This window comes from Naegleria gruberi, assembly GCF_000004985.1.
Source record: "Naegleria gruberi genomic scaffold NAEGRscaffold_35, whole genome shotgun sequence".
In the NCBI taxonomy this organism is placed as follows: Eukaryota; Heterolobosea; class Eutetramitea; order Acrasida; family Naegleriidae; genus Naegleria; species Naegleria gruberi.
Window position 1 is genome coordinate 96,807 of NW_003163292.1, and position 19,759 is coordinate 116,565.

General features: G+C 35.2%; 8 protein-coding genes across 8 annotated transcripts; 2 read left to right on the forward strand and 6 right to left on the reverse strand.

The window, feature by feature from the left end:
- Positions 1-54: 54 nt before the first annotated feature.
- Positions 55-3,153, forward strand: NAEGRDRAFT_80369 (uncharacterized protein; the record flags this gene model as incomplete). Its single annotated transcript, XM_002675129.1, has 2 exons — positions 55-995; positions 1,045-3,153. 2 exons carry the CDS (start codon positions 55-57, stop codon positions 3,071-3,073), a joined length of 2,970 nt encoding a protein of 989 aa, XP_002675175.1. The 3' UTR covers positions 3,074-3,153.
- Positions 3,154-3,329: 176 nt separating this feature from the next.
- On the forward strand, positions 3,330-4,372 carry NAEGRDRAFT_80370 (26S proteasome non-ATPase regulatory subunit Nin1; the record flags this gene model as incomplete). The annotated part of the gene is made up of 2 exons (XM_002675130.1): positions 3,330-3,431; positions 3,615-4,372. The coding sequence occupies 2 exons, from the start codon at positions 3,330-3,332 to the stop codon at positions 4,323-4,325; spliced, it is 813 nt and encodes a 270-aa protein (XP_002675176.1). The 3' UTR covers positions 4,326-4,372.
- Positions 4,373-4,476: 104 nt separating this feature from the next.
- Positions 4,477-6,677, reverse strand: NAEGRDRAFT_50395 (uncharacterized protein; the record flags this gene model as incomplete). The annotated part of the gene is made up of 2 exons (XM_002675201.1): positions 4,477-5,783; positions 6,287-6,677. The coding sequence occupies 2 exons, from the start codon at positions 6,675-6,677 to the stop codon at positions 4,477-4,479; spliced, it is 1,698 nt and encodes a 565-aa protein (XP_002675247.1).
- Positions 6,678-6,967: 290 nt separating this feature from the next.
- On the reverse strand, positions 6,968-9,285 carry NAEGRDRAFT_69560 (uncharacterized protein; the record flags this gene model as incomplete). The annotated part of the gene is made up of 3 exons (XM_002675202.1): positions 6,968-8,129; positions 8,208-8,495; positions 8,555-9,285. 3 exons carry the CDS (start codon positions 9,283-9,285, stop codon positions 6,968-6,970), a joined length of 2,181 nt encoding a protein of 726 aa, XP_002675248.1.
- Positions 9,286-9,631: 346 nt separating this feature from the next.
- On the reverse strand, positions 9,632-10,714 carry NAEGRDRAFT_69561 (uncharacterized protein; the record flags this gene model as incomplete). The annotated part of the gene is made up of 1 exon (XM_002675203.1): positions 9,632-10,714. The coding sequence occupies one exon, from the start codon at positions 10,712-10,714 to the stop codon at positions 9,632-9,634; it is 1,083 nt and encodes a 360-aa protein (XP_002675249.1).
- Positions 10,715-10,881: 167 nt separating this feature from the next.
- Positions 10,882-12,993, reverse strand: NAEGRDRAFT_69562 (uncharacterized protein; the record flags this gene model as incomplete). The annotated part of the gene is made up of 1 exon (XM_002675204.1): positions 10,882-12,993. The coding sequence occupies one exon, from the start codon at positions 12,991-12,993 to the stop codon at positions 10,882-10,884; it is 2,112 nt and encodes a 703-aa protein (XP_002675250.1).
- A 313-nt stretch (positions 12,994-13,306) lies between these two features.
- Positions 13,307-17,329, reverse strand: NAEGRDRAFT_50399 (uncharacterized protein; the record flags this gene model as incomplete). Its single annotated transcript, XM_002675205.1, has 2 exons — positions 13,307-16,774; positions 16,889-17,329. The coding sequence occupies 2 exons, from the start codon at positions 17,327-17,329 to the stop codon at positions 13,307-13,309; spliced, it is 3,909 nt and encodes a 1,302-aa protein (XP_002675251.1).
- Positions 17,330-17,915: 586 nt separating this feature from the next.
- Positions 17,916-19,523, reverse strand: NAEGRDRAFT_80371 (uncharacterized protein; the record flags this gene model as incomplete). The annotated part of the gene is made up of 1 exon (XM_002675206.1): positions 17,916-19,523. One exon carries the CDS (start codon positions 19,521-19,523, stop codon positions 17,937-17,939), a length of 1,587 nt encoding a protein of 528 aa, XP_002675252.1. The 3' UTR covers positions 17,916-17,936.
- Positions 19,524-19,759: the final 236 nt, after the last annotated feature.

The following is a 19,759-nucleotide window of genomic DNA, read 5'->3' on the forward strand; positions in this document are numbered from 1 at the left end:
TCACTTGTCGAAACGATTGTTGGGAATCAAAATAATAGCAGACCTAGAAAAAAAATGCTATCCACTAATTGCCACTATTTCTCGCTGAAAGTGGTTTTGCTATCACTGTTCATTGTTGTTTTAACACTTTCGAATAACTTTGATTTCGTCTCTGGTGAAACTTTCAATGTTTATTCGTGGGGTTTAAATCTAGACGGACAAACAGGATTAGATTATCCAACACCAAACGGATTTACCTTTTCCTATTACACTCCTGTGGTTAACAATTACATGACTTCTATTTTATTCCAAAATTCGAATGCACTCTACGAAAGTATCTACAACATCCCAACAAAACCATCCGAAATACAAATTTCACTCAACTCTATTATTCCAGGTCTACAGTTCAACATGTATTGGCTAACTTTTACCAATTCGTCATCAGGCGAATCTGTTGATCAATTATTTTCGTGTGGAGACAATTCGAATAGTTGTGCTGGACTAAGAGGACCAAAGTTTACAACAGAATTACAAGTTTTATATGAATATTCATACATTTCTTTTAGAAGAGTTACAGAAGGAACCATTCCAAACAAGAGACTTCATTCTGTTGATTGTATGGGTTCATGTATTGCTTGTACGAAAGATGGCTTTGTTTATACGAAACCAGTGAATCAATATTTTTGGAATTCTGTTGAAATTCCATCTGGTTTGATAGATTCTCTTGGATTTAATGTTTCTAACAAGTGTGAAAAGGTTTCCATTGGTGGCACAACTTCAGATACATTTTTTGTAATGACACAATCAGGACATGTATTCTCGTGGGGTGATTACAATTATGGAATGAGAGGCTATGAAGATTTAGAAAATTCTGGAGCTTCCCCATATCTTGTTTCGTCTATTTTCGGTGCCTATGAAATTGGAGCTCTTAAAAATTATGATAATCCAGTTCCTGCTGGATTGGGAGTTTTGGCATTTCTGAACGAAACTGGATTGTTCGTTATTGGAAAGAATAGGTATGTGAAATATTCAATGAATATTGTGTATAACATTACATTAACATAGTTATGGATTATTTGGAATTCCACCTGATGACCTAATCAAATTAGTTCCATACATGTCAATTGACAGAGTAGCCATTGGTTCAAGACTTTTGAAAATATTTTTTGGTTATGCCACAATTTTGGCAACAACTGATAATGGAAGTGTTTATGCATTTGGAGGAAATAATTATGGACAAGTCAATGCAGATCTTACAGCATTTATTGATGATGTGAGGCAACTATATGGTGGACAAGCTACTGATTGTTCTTGTTCACGTCATGCTTGTGCTTGTAGAGTTGGTGTTAATATTGTGACCTGGGGAGATATGTCAGAAAGGGGAAGGATAGTAGGTAATGATTTTGATGTTCTTAGTTTTGGAGAAAGTATTTCTAAATTTGGTTTATTGGATAGAGGAGGTTTTGCTATTTCAGATAGTAATAAGTTCTATTCTTGGGGAAGCAATGATAATGGTTTCTTATGTTTGGGAGACAAGTTTATCCAAACAAAACCCAAGTTACTATTCACTGCCAATTACAATTTGAAGCAATTGGTGAGTGGAGACTCTTGTTCCTATTCTCTTGGAGAAAGTGGTGGAAATGCTGTTGTAAACATGTGGGGAAAGTGTACTAATGGTTTAGAATTTGGATTGACTCCTATTGGTTTAACATCTTTCTATAATTTGACATCTTTGGATAAGAGTGTCAATTTGCTAGATTTGAAATATTCTCAAATGTCCATGTATAGTTTGCATGCTGCTTTCCTTTCAGAAACTCCAAGAAAAACTTACACAATTGGATCAGCAGCTGACCACAGATTGGGAACTGAAGATTTAATTGATAGAAATGCCCTTTTCAATGTTGACACCCAAACCTTCCTCAATGATGAGATTATCCAAGTTTCTGCTGGTTTCGACCATACTCTTTACTTTACAAAGAATGGTTATTTAATGGGTTCTGGTAGTAATGAGTTTAAACAATTGGACTCAAGCAGTATTACTAATTTCACTTTGGTGAATATTAGTACCTCTGTTATCGAACAAGCTGGTGAACGAATTGTTCAAGTGGCTGCTGGAAAAAAGACAACCTTTGTCTTGACAGATGCTGGTAATGTTTGGGGAAAGGGATTGAACGACCAACAGCAAATTTATAATATGGTGTTTAGTCCACTGACAGAATTTGAGAAACTTGTAAAACCTGGTTCCCTCAATTTTACCAGATTGGCTGTTGGTAATGCTGCAATTATGTGTGAAAATGGAGGAAATGCATTTCAATTTATCAATGGTGGTATGACTGCTAGGTTACTCTATCCAGACAAGTGTCAGGATGTGTTTGCCAAAGATGACATTTATTACATTATTACAACAAATGGAAGGGTGTATTCTGTTGGATCTAATGAATATAATCAAATAGATACTGGATATGGATTGGATGCTACAACAACCATTCCAAACATGATCTTTTCTCCTTCAAAAATTGGTGGAATACCCAAAATGATATCTATTGGAAATGGATTTACAAGCGTGGGAGTTTTAGTTCCATCATTCACTTGCAATGGAAAGAATTTCAGTAACTCAACAGTTTGTAATGGAAGAGGATTTTGCTATGCACAAGATCAGTGCAGTTGTGAAACCAGTGGTTGGACAGGGTCAGATTGTCAAATACCGATTTGCCCAAACACTGAAAGTGGTCTACCATGTGATGGAAAAGGAACATGCATTGGTCCAAACGAATGCAAATGCAATACAGGATATTATGGAAGTAGATGTGAAACCTATTATTGCTTTGGAATTCAGCAGTTTTCATTTGGAAACTCTGCATTAAAACCATGCAACAATAGAGGTACCTGCATTGCACCAGACACTTGTCAATGTACTGATCCTAATTATTATGGAGATGCTTGTCAATTCAAAAAATGCTTTTCTGATAATGGAGCTAACTCAAAGAGGAATACATTTGCAGATCGATTGTGTAATGATATTAATGTGCAAATGTTGGATATTCCAAAGCCAAAATCAACTGGAGATATGAGTGGTCAACCTATTATCACATAATTTAATTTGAAATTCATTACAATTTGGATAATTACTTTCAAAAATAATAAATTGTACTAGCTGGCAAGTATATCTACTGGAAATAAACACCTTGTTTGCACTTTTCTCATTAGCATTCCTTTCAAAATCCTCAAATCCTTACAACCATTCTACTCCTTCTCATTTCTCTCAATAAAAAAACAAATAAAAATTGCTTGCCCAAAGGAATAAGAGTTTTATTTTTAGATTCTTATTGAAATTTTAATACAACAAAAAAATGACCAACGTACAACAAGTCTTGCCAGTTTATCAACAATTCAAGGATGCCTTTGATAGGAATGAATTGGAAAAGGCCGTGCAATTAGTGGCCCAATTAAAGGTTAGTATTTATAATAGAATGGAAGGAATATTCATGATTTTATGTTATTCTTGTGCTGATCAATGTGTTTGGAATGATATTTTGATCATTTGATGGATGTTTAATAATGATGATAATTGCTCACAACATACAACATTGACCAATATTTACAACAAAATGAATATTATTAATTCCATATAATAGAAACTCCTTGTTCAATTACCATCATTCCTTTCTATAACAGCTGGTTTACTCAATGACATTGTTCTCAACGAAGAAACAACACAAGAATTCCTTGTCATTAGAGAAGTTCTCGAACACGCTGTTATTTTAAGTGCCAAGACAAAAGATTTGGAATCATTTGAAAGAAATGTTAAACAAGTTAAAGCTTACTATGCCAATCAATTACCAGGAGTTCCAAAGAGTGCTCGTGAAGAATTAATTCTCGGATTGAATTTGTTGAGATTATTGGCACAAAATAGTATTGCCGAATTTCATACTGAATTGGAATTAATCCCTATCGATCTTCACAAGAAGAGCATGTACATTAAGCACGCCATCCAAATGGAATTATTCTTGATGGAAGGTTCATATACAAAATTGAGAAGCCTCCGAGACAAGGCTCCTGCACCAGAATATAGCTTATTTATGGACTTGATGATTGATACCATCAGAAAGGAAATTGCCGATTGTACAGAACTCTCCTATGAAAGAATTAGTTTGTCTGGCTTGCAAAAACTCTTGCTCTTCCAAAATGAACAAGAAGCTAGAAATTTCTCCTCTTCCAGAATGTCTTGGTCGATTGAAAATGACGAAGTTGTATTTGAAAAGACTGCTGAAACAAAGAAGGATACCAGTAGAGATATCATTACCAGAACCCTTTTCTATGCAAAGGACATGGAAAGAATTGTATAAAATATTATAAGAACTATCTCTTTAGTAAATTAATGTAATGTCTTTGTAAAACATTTCTCATTTTAATAATAATAAAATAATAAAAAATTATAATTTAGAATTTTCAATTATTTTAATTAAGATCAAAATATGTTTATTTTAACTATGTTAATTACTTTGAAAAATAAGCGGCATTGTACAATTGATCATACTCCAGAACACATCCAGATTTTCGTTTCTTGGTCCAAGTTGCAGTGTCAAAGAAAAAGTAGGTTCCCTTTTCAGCTTTGGCATTTTGTTGGAAATCATTTACACTTTGATCTCTAATGAGCCACAATTGAGTTGGTTTGTGATATTTCCATCCTCTCTTTGACAGCTCTCTTGCAGCTACAATTTGTAGCACATCACGTGGCATTGTGTAAAAGATATACAGCAGTGTTTCTTCTGTGAATTTGTCAACATGGAAGTCTTGTAACTGCACAGTAACCTTATAACATTCTGGTAATTTGTAATCAGGTATAACATTTGATGGAGGAACCTCAGCAAAGGGAGAAGCAAAATTCTGATACAAAAACTCCGAAGCATTCAAGTTTAATCCTAGAGAGGTAAGATCCAATCCAAGAGCAAGAGCAGTCAAATCCGAATCTTTAGAAGCAAATGTATTGCTCAAACCTAACAGACCAAACTTATCATCAGCAGTAGCAGTACGTTGTTGAATTGGTTGTTGTTGTTGTAAAGCTTGTTGTTGTTGAATTTGATAATACCTTTGTTCATATAGTAAAAACTCTTGTAAATGTTGTTCTATAGCGGAATTATCATAACCATTTTGTTGAGCAATATTTCTAACTTGTATCAGAGCTGCTTGTCTTTGTTGAGGATTAGCATTCAAAACATTTCTGAAAATGTTATGTTGAGGGAGTGGAGGAAGTTTTTGGTTCATTGATGGATATTGACCGAATTGTTGTTGTCCATTAATCATTGACAAGATGGATTCCGAAGGTCTATAGGAATCTCCTGTTGATGATGAAAGCAAATTTGATCCATTAGCGTTTGGTGTTGTCGATCTGTGAATCAATTGTTGTGTTGGAGATACACTTGTTGGTGGATATTTGTTTGTATTACCAACATTTGATGATACATTGTTTTGATTTCCTTGATTTTGGAAAATACCTTGGTTATTCATTTGGTTATTCATACCCGTTGATCCTCTAATGATATTATTATTAACTCCTTGTTGTGTACCTGTCATTGTATTCATGTTCATTCCACGGAAGGCATTACCATTTTGTCCCAAACCAGATGAAGCCATAAAACCCATTGGTGCTTGTTGATTTAAATTTCTACCCATCATATTATTTGCTCCAATAGAATTCATACCAACACCATTATTATTTAATGATGACCCAAATTGTTGTTGTTGTCCTAATCCATTTTGGGTCAGTGCATTCAAATAACCATTCACTTGCATTGATGATCCTCCTGATGATGGTACATTCATTAAATTATTAGTATTACCCAGGTTTTGATTTAATCCTTGAGAGGCAGAACTAGCATACGACGATGTATTTTTCATTTTTTTTAAAATGTATTTTTTTAAAGTTATAAAAATGAAAAAAAGTAAAAATAGCAAGAAATATCGAGAAAATGATAAATTGTCAATTTACGAAAGAATTACTTGGTCGACTAACAAGAATTATTCACTAATGAGAGGGAAACATTGTCGAGTCTCTTTTTATTGCATTTAAATGGCACACTTCTCATTGAACTCACTTTCAAAATTTCAAATTATCAAAATTTGTGAATCTCACACATTGCTTTCAAAAAGGTGGAGCAAAATTTGGGTTTTTACCACTTCTTGTAGAGATCAACTCTTCTCTTGTGGTTTCTTCTCTTACCACCTCTTCTCTTATGATTCTTTCTGAACTTTTTACCATAGGTATCAATTCTCTTCTTGTGGAATCTTCTCTTACCATGTCTCTTACCGTGTCTCTTGTTCTTTCTGAACTTTTTACCATAGGTATCGATTCTCTTTCTCTTATAAATATCAATTCTCTTCTTGTTGTGTCTTCTCTTTCCGTATCTCTTACCATGTCTTCTCTTATTAACTCTTTTACCATAAGTATCAAACTTCTTCTTGTAAATATCGACTCTTCTCTTCTTATGGTTACGTCTTCTCTTCTTTCCATAGGAATCAATGTACTTGTGAGGTCTTCTCTTGTGGAGGTGTCTCTTCTTGTGCTTTCTTACTCTTGGAATATAGGTTGAGAGAGTGGAAACACTTTGAGTTTCTTCTTCACCACGAACATTTCTAATGGTGAGAGCGAGGATTGTCAATGTTAAGGCAATCAATAGAATGGAAACTATTCTTTTCATTCTTGTTTTTTTTTCTTGTTGAATGATTGGAAGGAAGAGAGGGAATGAGTGAGATTTATAGTTCTTTGGGTGGGTAATGTGAAATGGTTGATCGACTTTTATGGAAAGAATGAAACTTGTCTACTTTCCATAAATGAAACATTTTTGACTTTGGAAAACTAACAAGAGAAAGAACTGTGTGGGTAATGACCGAGTTTAATGATCATCACTTTTGGGATTTTCAGTATAAATAGGGCATTCCTTATTCGAATCAATTGAGAAGATTCTTCAAAATATTCAAATGTTGTGTTCTATCCAAAAACAATGTACATGACGCACAACAGACCAATCAAAATCACAGAAAGTGCAACATTCAATACGTGATCAAAGTGATTCTTAATAGTTTCCTTAAATGATGTTTGTTGATTGTAAAACTCTCTTGCTGATTTCCATAATTGAGAATAATTCAACGTCAAATTTTCAGTCTTTTCAGGAGTGGATGATCCAGTTATATAAGAAATCAAGAATAAACAAATAATACTCAACAATGCCATACAAGCACTAAAATGCAAAAAGTTTGATCTGATAAATATTTGTACTAAAGTTCTAGACCAATCTGGAAGTTTGTAAATATCAAATGCATTACTATTGAACATGGCTTCCAAGAATAATCTCGATAATCCAATAGTATTTCCCAAAATTAAAGTGAATAAACTTCCATAATGGTTTGGTGTCTTTGAGAGAATTCCCATCAAGAAAATGACAGCAATTGGAGCTGCCAAATAGCCCATAACTTTGTGAGTGTAAATGTAAAGTTGTTTGGAGAGGACTTGAACGACTGGAATGAAACCAAGACCAACTACTGTAACAACAGCACCTGCAATCTTACCAACAATGACATATTCGGTATTTCTGTTTGGTAGTTCAGAAGTTGAATCTTCGGCAGCTTCTCTTGGAGTTGATGGAGAATCATTCATTGGATCCAATTCTCCCAAATCAGAAACTGAAGCAGATGGTTTAGTTTCATCCAATTGAATTTCAATTTCTTCTTCAATTCTTGGTTCATTCTTTTCTTCAATGACTTCGATATTAGATTCAGCATTCAATTTAACATTTTCAGCCAATTTCTTTCTATCAAAATACTCTCTCACTACTCTATACAAATCCATTGTAAACAAAGTACTCGATGAGTGGAAAATACTTGCTAAACTACTCATCAAGGCAGCCAAAATGGCAGCAATAATTAAACCCTTAACACCAACAGGAACCAACTTGTCAATTAAAAGAATGTAAGCCACATTAGGATCCTTTTCAACTTGAGGAATCAAAACTCTGGCAATCATTCCAGGAATAACCATTAAAAAGAATGGTAAAAATTTGAGGAAAGCTGCCAAGATACATCCTCGAATGGCATTAGCAAGATCTTTGGCAGCAAGTGCTCTTTGTACAATGGATTGATCTGTACACCAATACCTATTATTATTATTAAAAAATAAGAATATTCAATTATTACAATAAAAATTGTAAAATTTCAATAAATTCAAAACATACCACATTGAAGTCCAAGACATTCCCAAAAAGACTCCAGTCACTGGGAAATCATGATGCCAAGGGGGTTGAAACAAGTGTAACATACTGTCTGGGAGTTGTTCTTTCAGATGTGAATAGCCACCAACTTGAACCATTCCTTGTGCATAAACTAACAAGGCACCAATAACTAAAACACCAGTTTGCAAAACTTCAGTATAAATAACTGCACTCAATCCTCCCAAAACTGTATAAATACCTGTTGCTACGACCACTGCTGCAGCAGAAACCCAAATATTCCATCCTAAAAGTCTATTCGAAACCATTTCCAATAATTCTCAATAAATTCCACAACAATTTCAATTACTTACACTTGGAAAACCACAACACCAGCATAAATAGAAACACTAATCTTTGTCATGACATACATTACCAAAGATAACAAACTCAAATACATTCTGGAAGTTCTATCAAATCTCTTTTCAATAAATTCAGGTAATGTATAAACTTTAGTTTTCAAATAGAATGGAATAAACAACCATCCCAACACTAAAATCCAAACAGGTGAATACAATTCTGCCATGCCAACTGCCAATCCAATTGAAGCTCCACTCGATGACAGTCCAATAATATGTTCTGCTCCAATATTTGAGGCAAATAATGAACAAGCAATAGCAATGGCTCCAATATTACCATTGGCAAGGAAAAAGTCTTTGGAACTCTTCTTTTCTTCCTCTTGTTTTGTGTTATCTTCCTTGTTTTCAACAGACACCACTACTCCTTCGGAATTGTTTTGATCCAAAGCAGTACTAGAGCCACTAATACTTGTGGCCACATCATAGAGAGAATCCTTGGAAGGAATTGGTTGCATGGCCACATCACCATACGGATCATGTTCCTTTAAATGTTGTGGTATTTGCTGCTGATTAGACTTGAATTTAGATTGCAACCACCGATAGACTCTTTTGATATATGACCACAATGAAGAGTGCAATCCAACAATAATAACCAATATAAAGTAAATGACAATCACGGCAATATCCAATGGTTGAAGAGGTGAAGCACCCGATGATGTAGATGATGATGATGAACTTGTTGACATTCTTTTATTTAAATTGATGTATTTCAACAAGATATTATTATTACACTACTACTTTCAATATATTGTGTAGTTTTGAAGAGAGAGAATGTGTGATGATGAAATGTTGCTTCCTCTCTCGGGGTTTTGAAGGAGTGAACAAGGAGGATCCAATAGGTGGTCTGATGTAGCTCCTTTCTTTTGTGTTAGTACTTCCGTTCCATCCATCAAAATTGTTTGGATTTTCCAACTTCAAGTAATAATGGATTCTCACAGAGAAAACACTTCATCAAAATTATGAAAGAAGGTATTCCACATTTCGTCATCTTGTGTTGTTTCACCCTTTCTCTCTGATGTTGGATAACAGTTTTTACAATAAAGTTGTTTGTAAATAGTAGGAATCAATTTGTTGGAGAATGGAGAGGAAACTTGATGAAAACAATTCAAATTCTCTATCTGTGATACATGTCTTTTCGGAGGAATAGGAGGCCTTTTCTAAGAATTTCAAATATCTTTCACAATCTTCCTGTGAAAAACCAACTCTATCTCGAATATATTCAATGATTTGACGAGTGGTAATTCCCAATTGATTACAAGGTAAATCACAACTTAAACCAGCTGCTTGTTCAATGATTATGATTGAATGTTGAATGAATTGTTTGTAAGAAATTGGTTGAGTTTCTAATAGAGATTTACGTTCTTGAAGGAGAGCTTCATTGTCTCTTCTATTGTGAATGGTTGTGTATTCGTCGAGTCCATCATCATCAATGAATGACTGACTTGTTTTAAGGTGACTTTCCATAGCATCTGTTCTTCGTTTTGGTGTTAGAATTTGACTGGAAGAATTTGGTATCGCTTTGGGTTTTGGTGAATCTTGATTGCTTGTGGATTCTTCTGCTTTCCAATGCCATGAGTTTTTCAGATTGGCAGTGGTTGCTTGTTGGGTTGGTGTTCTAAAGTTGGGCATTGTGGCAGGAGAGCTAGGACTCGATAAGGCATATCTTGATTGAGTGTAAATTGAATCGAAACCATCAACTTGATGATGTTTCATATCTACTGCACTAAGTGTATTAATCACCTTTTCCTGAATGCCCCAAACGTACTTTGAAAACGATTGAGTCATTTCATATTCCTTCTTTGATCCGAAGGTTTTCCTTGGAGCATCCTTCTTTGAAGATGCTAGCTGCTTATTCATCATCATCTTTTGATTTTGAATCATCATTTGAATGTGATTGGTTTTTCCGACCTTTGCAATCTTAATTCCTCTATGGAGTCTTCTCTTACACAGCACAATGATAATGAAGAATAGACCAATCAGTACAATGAAGGGAACTACAATTAATACTACACCTGTTGTGTCGACCACCGAAATTGTTGTTTCTGTTGTTGCTGTTGTTTCTAGAGTAGTTTCATGTTGAAGAGTTTCATCATGTTCAAGTAAAATTGCTTCCATCTTAATATTTGAAATTAATTGTGATGATATATAGTATTAAATTAATACATGATTAAGATGATGATGAGATCGAGAGAGGGGTGAGATGTGAGTAAATAGTTGTGAAATTATTTTTTATCTTTTAAAAGTAAGATGATCTATAGATTATTTCGATTTATGGAATTGATTTAAAGGGAGGCCATATCATTATAGAATGCTCTAGTGAGAGAAATGGCTGGATTAATTGAAGATGGGGATGATGCAAGTTGGACGGCGGAAGGATCTGTAACTCTGTAGAAAGTATAGTTTGAGGAGGTATTCTTATTGGAGGAGGCATCAACAATGAGTTTCAATTCGTGTAATTCTCTCTTGAAATTTTGATAATAGCCATTGAGTGAGGTAGCCAACATGAATAATTTCAATTTGGCATCGAATAACAAGTATTCCTTTGTGCATGAGAAATAGGTTTGTAAGTATTGGAGATAGGCAAAGGCCAAACCACGTGACTTGTTTTCTTCAAAGACACGAGTGAGTTTGTCCTTATGAATGGCCTTAATAGCATATTGAGCGAAAATGATAAAGTAATTGACTGGAACACCTAAATCCATTTGAATACTTCTCAGTAAATCGTTACATTTCAACAAAAGCAAAACCTTACGATCGAGATCTCCCAAAACCTTAGCAATGTCCATAAAGTGCTTTTGACTGTATGCTAAGAGCTTATTCTTAGATTGTTTACGTTGATCTTCTTCTTGTTGATGTACAGTGTAGAGATTTTCATCAGCATCGTGAGCTCTGGCTGTCAGAATAACTTTGAGTAATTCAGAGAAGAGTGGACCATCTCCCTTTCTATCGGCAAGACCCAACTTTTTAGAGACAGTATTGAGCTCTTCTTCATTGTAGTCAACAATAGCTTTCCACAATCTACAGTACAAAATCTTGAAATCATTATCGAGTTGATGATAGAGGCCATGATCAATAATGACTAATTGTATAGCATTATTCCACGAATCCTTCTTTCTACTAACAATAATATTACCAGGGTGAGGGTCAGCATGGACAAATCCCTTAGAGAAGATTTGTTCACTGAAGGCATGGGAGAGGAGATAGCTGATATAACCTACATCAATATCGAGCCCCTTCTCCTTCATGGAATGAATATCTGTAACCTTGAATCCTTCAACAAATTCAATGGTGAGAACCTTATCAGTACAGTGAGTCCAATAAACAAATGGAGTTCTGACATGATCTTTGAGTCTTGGTACAGTTTCCAATTTTTTGCCTAACAAGTAGCAATTCTTTGCTTCATTTAAAAAGTTCAATTCAAATGGTAAATTCATCTCAAATTCATTACAAATCCATTGAAGTTTAGTGTCTTTGAATGCAAATTCAGCTGCAGCAATAAGTCTTTTCAAAAGTTTGGAATCTGCAGATAAACTTCCTTCCAAATCTGGATATTGAACTTTGAGGGCAACCTTTTTACCAGAGCCTTTCAAATAGGCAACATGAACTTGAGCTAAAGAACCAGCAGCTATTGGCTTTGATTCAATTTTAGAAAAGTATTCTTCATAGAGTGGATCAATAGCACCCTTTTCTAAAGTCTTGACACCTGTCAATTGTTCTCTGATAAATGATTCAATTATAGACCATGGTCTTGTTGGTGCCTTGTCTTGGCATGGCTTGAATCCATCAGTAAATTCTGGTGGTAAAACTTGATTTAATGAGGCAATATGTTGGCCAGCCTTGATGAAAACACCACCATTGGCCAAACATAATTGAACAAGTCTTTGAGCACTTCTTTTGTGAACTTCACTCTTGTGTTCCATAACTTGGTCCTCTGTGACACCTTCAACATTATTCATTGTGTTAAAATTCATCTTATAGTCCACAACAACAATACCGAGGGCAACAAATGATCTGATAATTTTGATGACAGATTCGATTTGATGTGGCATTGTAAAATGATATTGATAGAATGGTTGAGTGTGAGGAATATTTGATGATTCTCCTTCGTCAACATCACTCAACTCTTCATCAAGGAAAATAATATCCTTCACACTATAACCAATGAGAAGAATAGTAAAAGTAGAGAAGGCAATCCATACATAACCAACACGACGCACAGTTGGACTGAGTAATTGCTTCTTTTCTGTATGAGATGAAGAGTGTTTTTGATCAAAATTTTGTTTTTGATTGAATTTCCTAGATGTTGTTGAGTAATTTCTTCTTATTTCTGATTGAACAGAGGAGAGGAAGGCTTGTTTGTTGGACAAGAAACCATGTTGATTCTTTCCTTCCATCATTAATAATCGATTATCAACTCCAATCACATTACTATTAATATTCCGTGTTGAATTGGTGAGTGAACAAGCCGATTGCTTCACCCTCGTCAACAGGTGTTGTTTGTGTTGAGAGAAAAGCAGCGAAGAGGACTTGAACATTTTTTTAAGTGAATTTTATTGTGTTGCACATAGTGCGCTGCAGTAGGAACAAGTTCCCGACAAGACCGAAACGCAGGGGTTTTTTCGCTTACTTTTATTGTAGACATTATTTGGAAGAGATTGAGCAACCACAAAGCTGTACAGGTGAGATTTTAGTTTTTATACAAGATGTTTAAGGCCTGATAGATTGTCTTGCCTTATCTAAAACATCCTTCTTAATCTTTGGATAATTTGGATGTTTCAATAGAACTTTGTGACAAATATCAATGGCTTCAATGTTTCTCTTTGCTTTGAGAAGATTGAAAGCCAATTTGTATCCAACGTTTGGAGAAGATTCATTTGAAAGGAGCCATGCCTTGTCGTAGGAAGCAGCGGCTTCTTGGAATTGACCTTCCTTCTCGTAAATAAGACCGTTAAGTTCCCATGCCTTAGAGCAAGACTTATTAATTTCCAGAACCTTCTTTATAAGTTCCTGAGCTACATCGGTTTTGCTACTTGCAATATTAATCTCTGCAAGGAGAAGCCAACCTCTTTCAAAATCATCTTCCCATCCAGTTTTAACTTCCATCTTGGAGATTCTCTTTAACATTTGTCTAGCCTTAGCTGTTTGCTTACTCCTTTCAAAAGCATAAGAAATAGCAACTAGAGCAGGAACATAATCAGTCTCAACTGATAGAATGTCACCAAATGCAGGAATGGCCTTTTCAATTTCTTCCTTTGATTTACATTTAGCAATTTTAAGATAACCTTGGAGGGTCTTCTTCTTCATTGTTGATGTGTTCACAGTGGTGAGCTCTTCCAATAATCTCTCTGCAGCAGCGAGACTTTCTGAACGATTTTCGCTCGATAATCTCTTTGGCGCATTTTCATCGAGAGATTCTGTTGTGGTTTCTGGACTGAGGTAAGTTTCAATCATTAGAACTGTAGCACTTTCTCCCCATTCACCACTCTTACGAGCTCTGTTAAACCAAACAAGTGATTCTCTTGCATTGTTTCTGTACAAATGATAAATACCATTACAATAATTGTATCCAGGATCATATTCTTCCTTTGGTGAGAAGTTCTTGGCATTGATCAAGAATTGTTCAGCTTGTTCCAATCGACCAGCTCTTCTCAATAGAGTGATTAATTTCACCAAAGCTTTGTAGTTATTTGGCTTGTTTTGAAGGAATGCTTGGAAGTGTTCGATAGCATCTTCAAATTTGTTATTTCTGAACATGATATCAGCCATCATAATTGTAGCTTGTTCGTGAGCCTTATTCAGTCTCAACAAACTAGTGCAATAGCTGTGACAGCTCTCGATATCATTATCCTTCAATGACAACTCAGCTAGGGCAAGCATACTCTTCTCGTGAGTTTCATCGTATTGAAGACCTTCTCTGAAAAGAGCCATAGCTTTCTTGGTATCAGATCTCAAATGATATTCTCCCAATTCATAGCAAATCTTGGCAGTAATTTGTTTTTCTGAATAGAGAGTATCTTGTTGAGAGTTTTGTAATCTGGAAAGAATTTTAACTTGCATAGACTTTGCTTGCTCGAGATCTGTCATGGCAACTTTAAGATCACCCATCTTGCTGTGAACTTTGGACAACAACAAATAAATCTTAACATACATGGCCATACCACTAATGTGATTAAGTCTCTTATTATCAAGAACACCAATCGATTCCATTAGGACAGCTTCGGATTCTCTTGATTTTCTCAATTTCAAATATAATTGAGCAGTTTCATATCTTGCATCAGTGTTATTTGGATCCATCTCAATAGCATCCTTATAACAAGAGATGGCCTCATCGTAATTGTGCACAAGAACAAATGACTTTGCAATCTTATTTCTCAAAGCAAGATTCTTCTGATCAAGACTGAGAGCCTCTTGGTATGCTTCAATGGCTTTTTCTGGTTCTTGGATCTTCATGTAAGCATCACCAAGGCACAAATATCCAGATGCTGATTTGGTTGCCTTCTCAACTAGTTCTTCGTAACACTTGGCATAGGCTCTCTTATCGTTTCTGTTGAGGTAAATTCTAGCAATTTCAGATTTGGCCAACATGAAATAACCAGAATCTGCTGGAACAGATTGAAGGATTGAAATAGCGCTTTCAAAATCATTTCTGCTAATTGAAAGTCTTGCATTTGCAATAATGATACGACCTTCTTGTTCTGTTCTTTGGAACTTTTCGAGGGCCTGTTCAATGTACTTGGCAGCTTCAACATATTCGTTTCTTCTGGAGTGAATAGAGGAGAGTTCAAGGAAAATTGAAACCAATTCATCGTCACTGATCTTTCTTTGAGTGATTTCAGTTTTGAGAATTCTTTCAAGGTTTTGAATGGCATCTTTTGTTTCTCCCTTTGCTGCTAAAACCTTGGCCTTCAAGAGGTTGTAGTCACATTGCTTGGTTACTGAGAAATCATAACTGATAGCTCTTTCAAGTTCTGTTGTGGCGAGAGCATAGTTTTCTTGGTGGTGGGCAATTTGGGCCAACAAGATGTGGGCTTGCGAACTCTTATTGTCAAATTGTAAAACTCTGGATAAAATTCTTTGGGATGATTCAAAATCTCTCATAACAAACTTGGTCTTGGCCAAGAGTAATTGAGGAAGGATGAGACCAGAAACTTCTGCAGTAAGGAATGTCAAAATTCTTGAAGCAAGAACCAATTCTTCAGTTGGAGGATCAGTTGGATTTAAAGGCTCACTTGGACTCAGTCTCATCAATTCATTTACAACTTCAAGAATGAATTGCGCATTGAGAGCAGCATAGTATTCCAAGCCCTTCTTCTTGACTCTAATTTCCTTCTCGTGTAGTGAGAATACATCATTGAGAGATTTGGTAAAGTTTTCCGAATTCTTGTTACATCTTTGCTCGTATAAAGCTCCCAAGAATAAGAGTTCAGCTCTGCTTTCTGTTGTATCTTCTTGTACTTCATCTTCGTCGTCTTCCATCAATTCAATATCTCCAAGGAAATCCTTGTATTGAGTTGCGATTTCCTTCTTATTTTGAAGAATGAAACACTTATATAACCCCTTATTAGCTTCAATACTACTTTCATTGAGTTCCAATGCCTTTCTGAATGAGGTTTCCGAATTGATAAAATCTCTCATAGTCAATTGAATATAACCTTGAAGAATGAAATAGTCTGCCTCAATAGGATTTGCCTTCTTTGCCAAATTCAATAAATCGAGACATCTCTTCAGCAGTTCTTCCCTTCCTTCTGTCAGTGAGTAGAAGGTCTTAGCCAAAGTGAAGCATAATTTATCATTCTTGGATTCCTTCTTTGTAATTGATTTGAATAATTCGTTAAACTGGTTCACAAGATCCTCATATTGCGATCCTTTAACAAAATAGAATAATAAATTAATATACATGGCATCAACGTTGGAAGGATCTTGTTTTTGAATTCTCAGAGCTGTATCCCTGCATTGGTTCCAATCATCAATTTGCATTAATAATCCACATTTTTCAGTCAGAGCAGGAACGAAGTTTGGAAAACTTAAACTGACTTGACTGCAAATATCAATAGCCTGTTGAATCTTGTTTTGTTTTTCAGCATTGTAAACTTTTCCCATAAGAGCATCCACATTTTTAGGATCAAATTTAATACAAGCATCAAACAATTGTTCACAATCCACAAGTTCAATTTCCTCATCCATAACAGTCACCCAAGCTTTTACAGTATCCAAATTAGAGTAAGGGTCACGATATCTATCATCAATCTATTCATCATTTAACTTGGTTGGAATTAAAAATCAACTTACATCTTCCAATAAACTTCTTGCCTCATCAAATTCACTCATGTGCAAATACAACATGGCTGCTTGAAGTTTGGCAGAGTTTTGAGCTGATCCTTTTTCCATTTCAACAAAAGTCTTTAAATTTTCAATTTCTTGTTCATCTTGGTGAGCTGATTGTTCGTGAGCAAAAATCAAACCAATATACGCAGCTAATTGTACCTCCTTTCTTTCCTTAATCGTGTTGTATCCCTTTATTGCTTCAGTTAAATTTCCTTGCATACAATGACTATAAGAGTGCCACAATCTAATCACTGGATCTTCTCCTCTCGTGAGAAAAGTCTCACACATTTCCGTGATACTAGAGAAATACTTTTTCCTACAATTATAATTAATATATCCCTGAAGTTCTCCGACACTTGTGATTGTACTCCCCTTCAGAGCAGAGAGTGTTGTATTACCTTGCATGGCGCCCATACCAACAGATTGCCTCATCATTTTTTTTTAGCTTTAATTGTTCTGTCTTGGTTCAAAAATTGTACTTGGGTTTTGTATACTGATTTGGCGGGAAAATCTGCTATTGTTGAATACACTCATTTATTCAATTAACAACATTAGAGATTGGTCAAGAAAATGCACCAATTCATATTATCATACACAATCTTAAAGTGGTCTAAGAATGTCTGAGAAAATCAATAAGTTTATTCTAAAAGTCACTTCTTTTGAGTGGTGTTGGATCCTTCTTATCTTTCATTTGGTCAAAGGAACCTCCACCGAATAAATCTTCCTTCTTTCCTCTTTCTCCCAAATCAGATTGATAAACATCACCAATGGATTTATCTTCTTGGCTGCCTAGATTTGAATTCGATTGCAATTGTTGTTGCTTATCCTTCTTGTTTTTCGAATAATCTTGAGTGTTTTCCTTAACCCTGAGTTCGGATGGATTCATCTTTTTTGATTTGTTCTAAATCATTCGAAACTGGTTATCACATTATTAATAGATTATAAACAATTTGAGTATTCTTCCAAAAACAAAGTCTATAATTGTCCATTTCCATTCCAAACAATACTTTATTTAAAAAGTATAGGAATCAGATTGAGAAATTTCTGAAGCAAGATAGGATTGGCGATTGAAGGCTGAATCAGAAACAGAGAATTCTTTAGTTTCTGGATTGTAACCTGTGGCCAACACGTAATGTTCAGTCTTCTTTCCTTGTGGCTTTTTCAATTTCAAAATAACCAATCTTCCACTACAGACATTTTTGGCAGCAATACCAATGATATCGGTTGTTCTTCCAGAATATCTCACTCCAAATTTACCAATTGAGGACCAAACAAAGAGATTTCCACTTGCATATCCCTTATTATCCTTCAACCATTGATTTAAATCTCTTGGATTCATATTTGACTTTCCAATACCATTCAAACCAGCAGCAATGGCATTAAGCAAACAACCTGCTTGACAAATTGTCTTACTTGATGATCCGAGAGAAATACTTCCCCATTGAGAATCACATTGTTTAAAAACTGGGAACTGGGATGGTGTATATCCTGGATTACAAGTACTGGTTTGAGAAGTTGGTGGATTCTCAGTTGGTGTGGTTGGTGTTTCAGGTTGAGTTGGTGTATTTGGTGTTTCTGGTGTAGTTGGAGTTTTTGGAGTTTCAATAGTGTTCTTAATTTTTTTGTAAGTATTCTTAACCTTCTTGACAGTATTCTTGACCTTATTAACAGTGTTAGTGACCTTAGTGACAGTATTCTTAACCTTCTTGAATGTATCCTTAACCTTTGAGAAGAAACTCTTCTTCTTTTTCTTCTTCTTTTCTTGAACTGGTGGTTGAGGAGTGACTGGTGTAACAGGAGGTGTACTTGGTGTTTCTGGAGTGACTGGAACAGTAGGAACAGTTGGTGTTTCAGGTTGAGTTGGTGTAACAGGAGTAACAGGTGTAGTTGGTGGAGTTACTGGAACAGTTGGTGTTTCTGGTTGCTTTGGAGTTTCTGGAACAGTTGGTGGTGTAGTTGGAGTTTCAGGTTGAGTTGGAGTGGTTGGAGTTTCTGGTTGTTGAGATGGTTGTTGTGGACGAATTGGAGTTGGTGGTTGTCTATTGACAATAACTCTTCTTCTTCCTCTTCTTCTTTCCTCTGGCACTTCCAATTCGAAACTAATGTTCACATTTTGTGGTTGTTTGGAATTAGCAGCAGCAGCGGCACTTGAAGCAGCAGCACTAGCAGCAACAGGTTGTTGAACTACAATAGTTTGTGGTTGTTGAATGACAGGTTGTGGAACATTGACAACTATTTCTCTACCTGGAAAGGTGCATTTTGATGAGCATGATGAAGAACATTTAGATTTCCTTGTTTCCTTCTTCTTTCCAACAATCTTGACAATGATTTTATCCTTTCTCTTGTTGTTTTTTCTTTTTGATTTTTTACATTTCTTCTTGTTTCCAATAGTTTTAATGACAATCTTTCTCTCAGAAGAATGACGTTTCTTTCTTGATGAAGTTGATGATGCAAACAAATCATCGGTTAAGTAAACTTGTTGAATAGAATCATCATCATCATTGGTAGAAATTCTGACTCTCCTTCCGGAAGAAGAAGCCAAAACAACACTCAACAATAAACAAATCAACAATGTACCCAACAAGAGTGAAATCTTCATGTTGTTTTAATTTTTTCAAGATGAGGGAGTGAAATATGAAGGATAGCATTGTGAACAGAGTGACTCGATCTGAAAGAATATCAGGAAGGTCATGTCGAATCGTTTAATTTTGGAATACAAAATTGGAAGGTTAAAAAGTCAATGAGTATTATCATCACCACAGAATTTCTCATTTTCCTCCATAACTTTACTTTAAATATCAATATTGATATTTGCAAAATTGATTTATCATCACA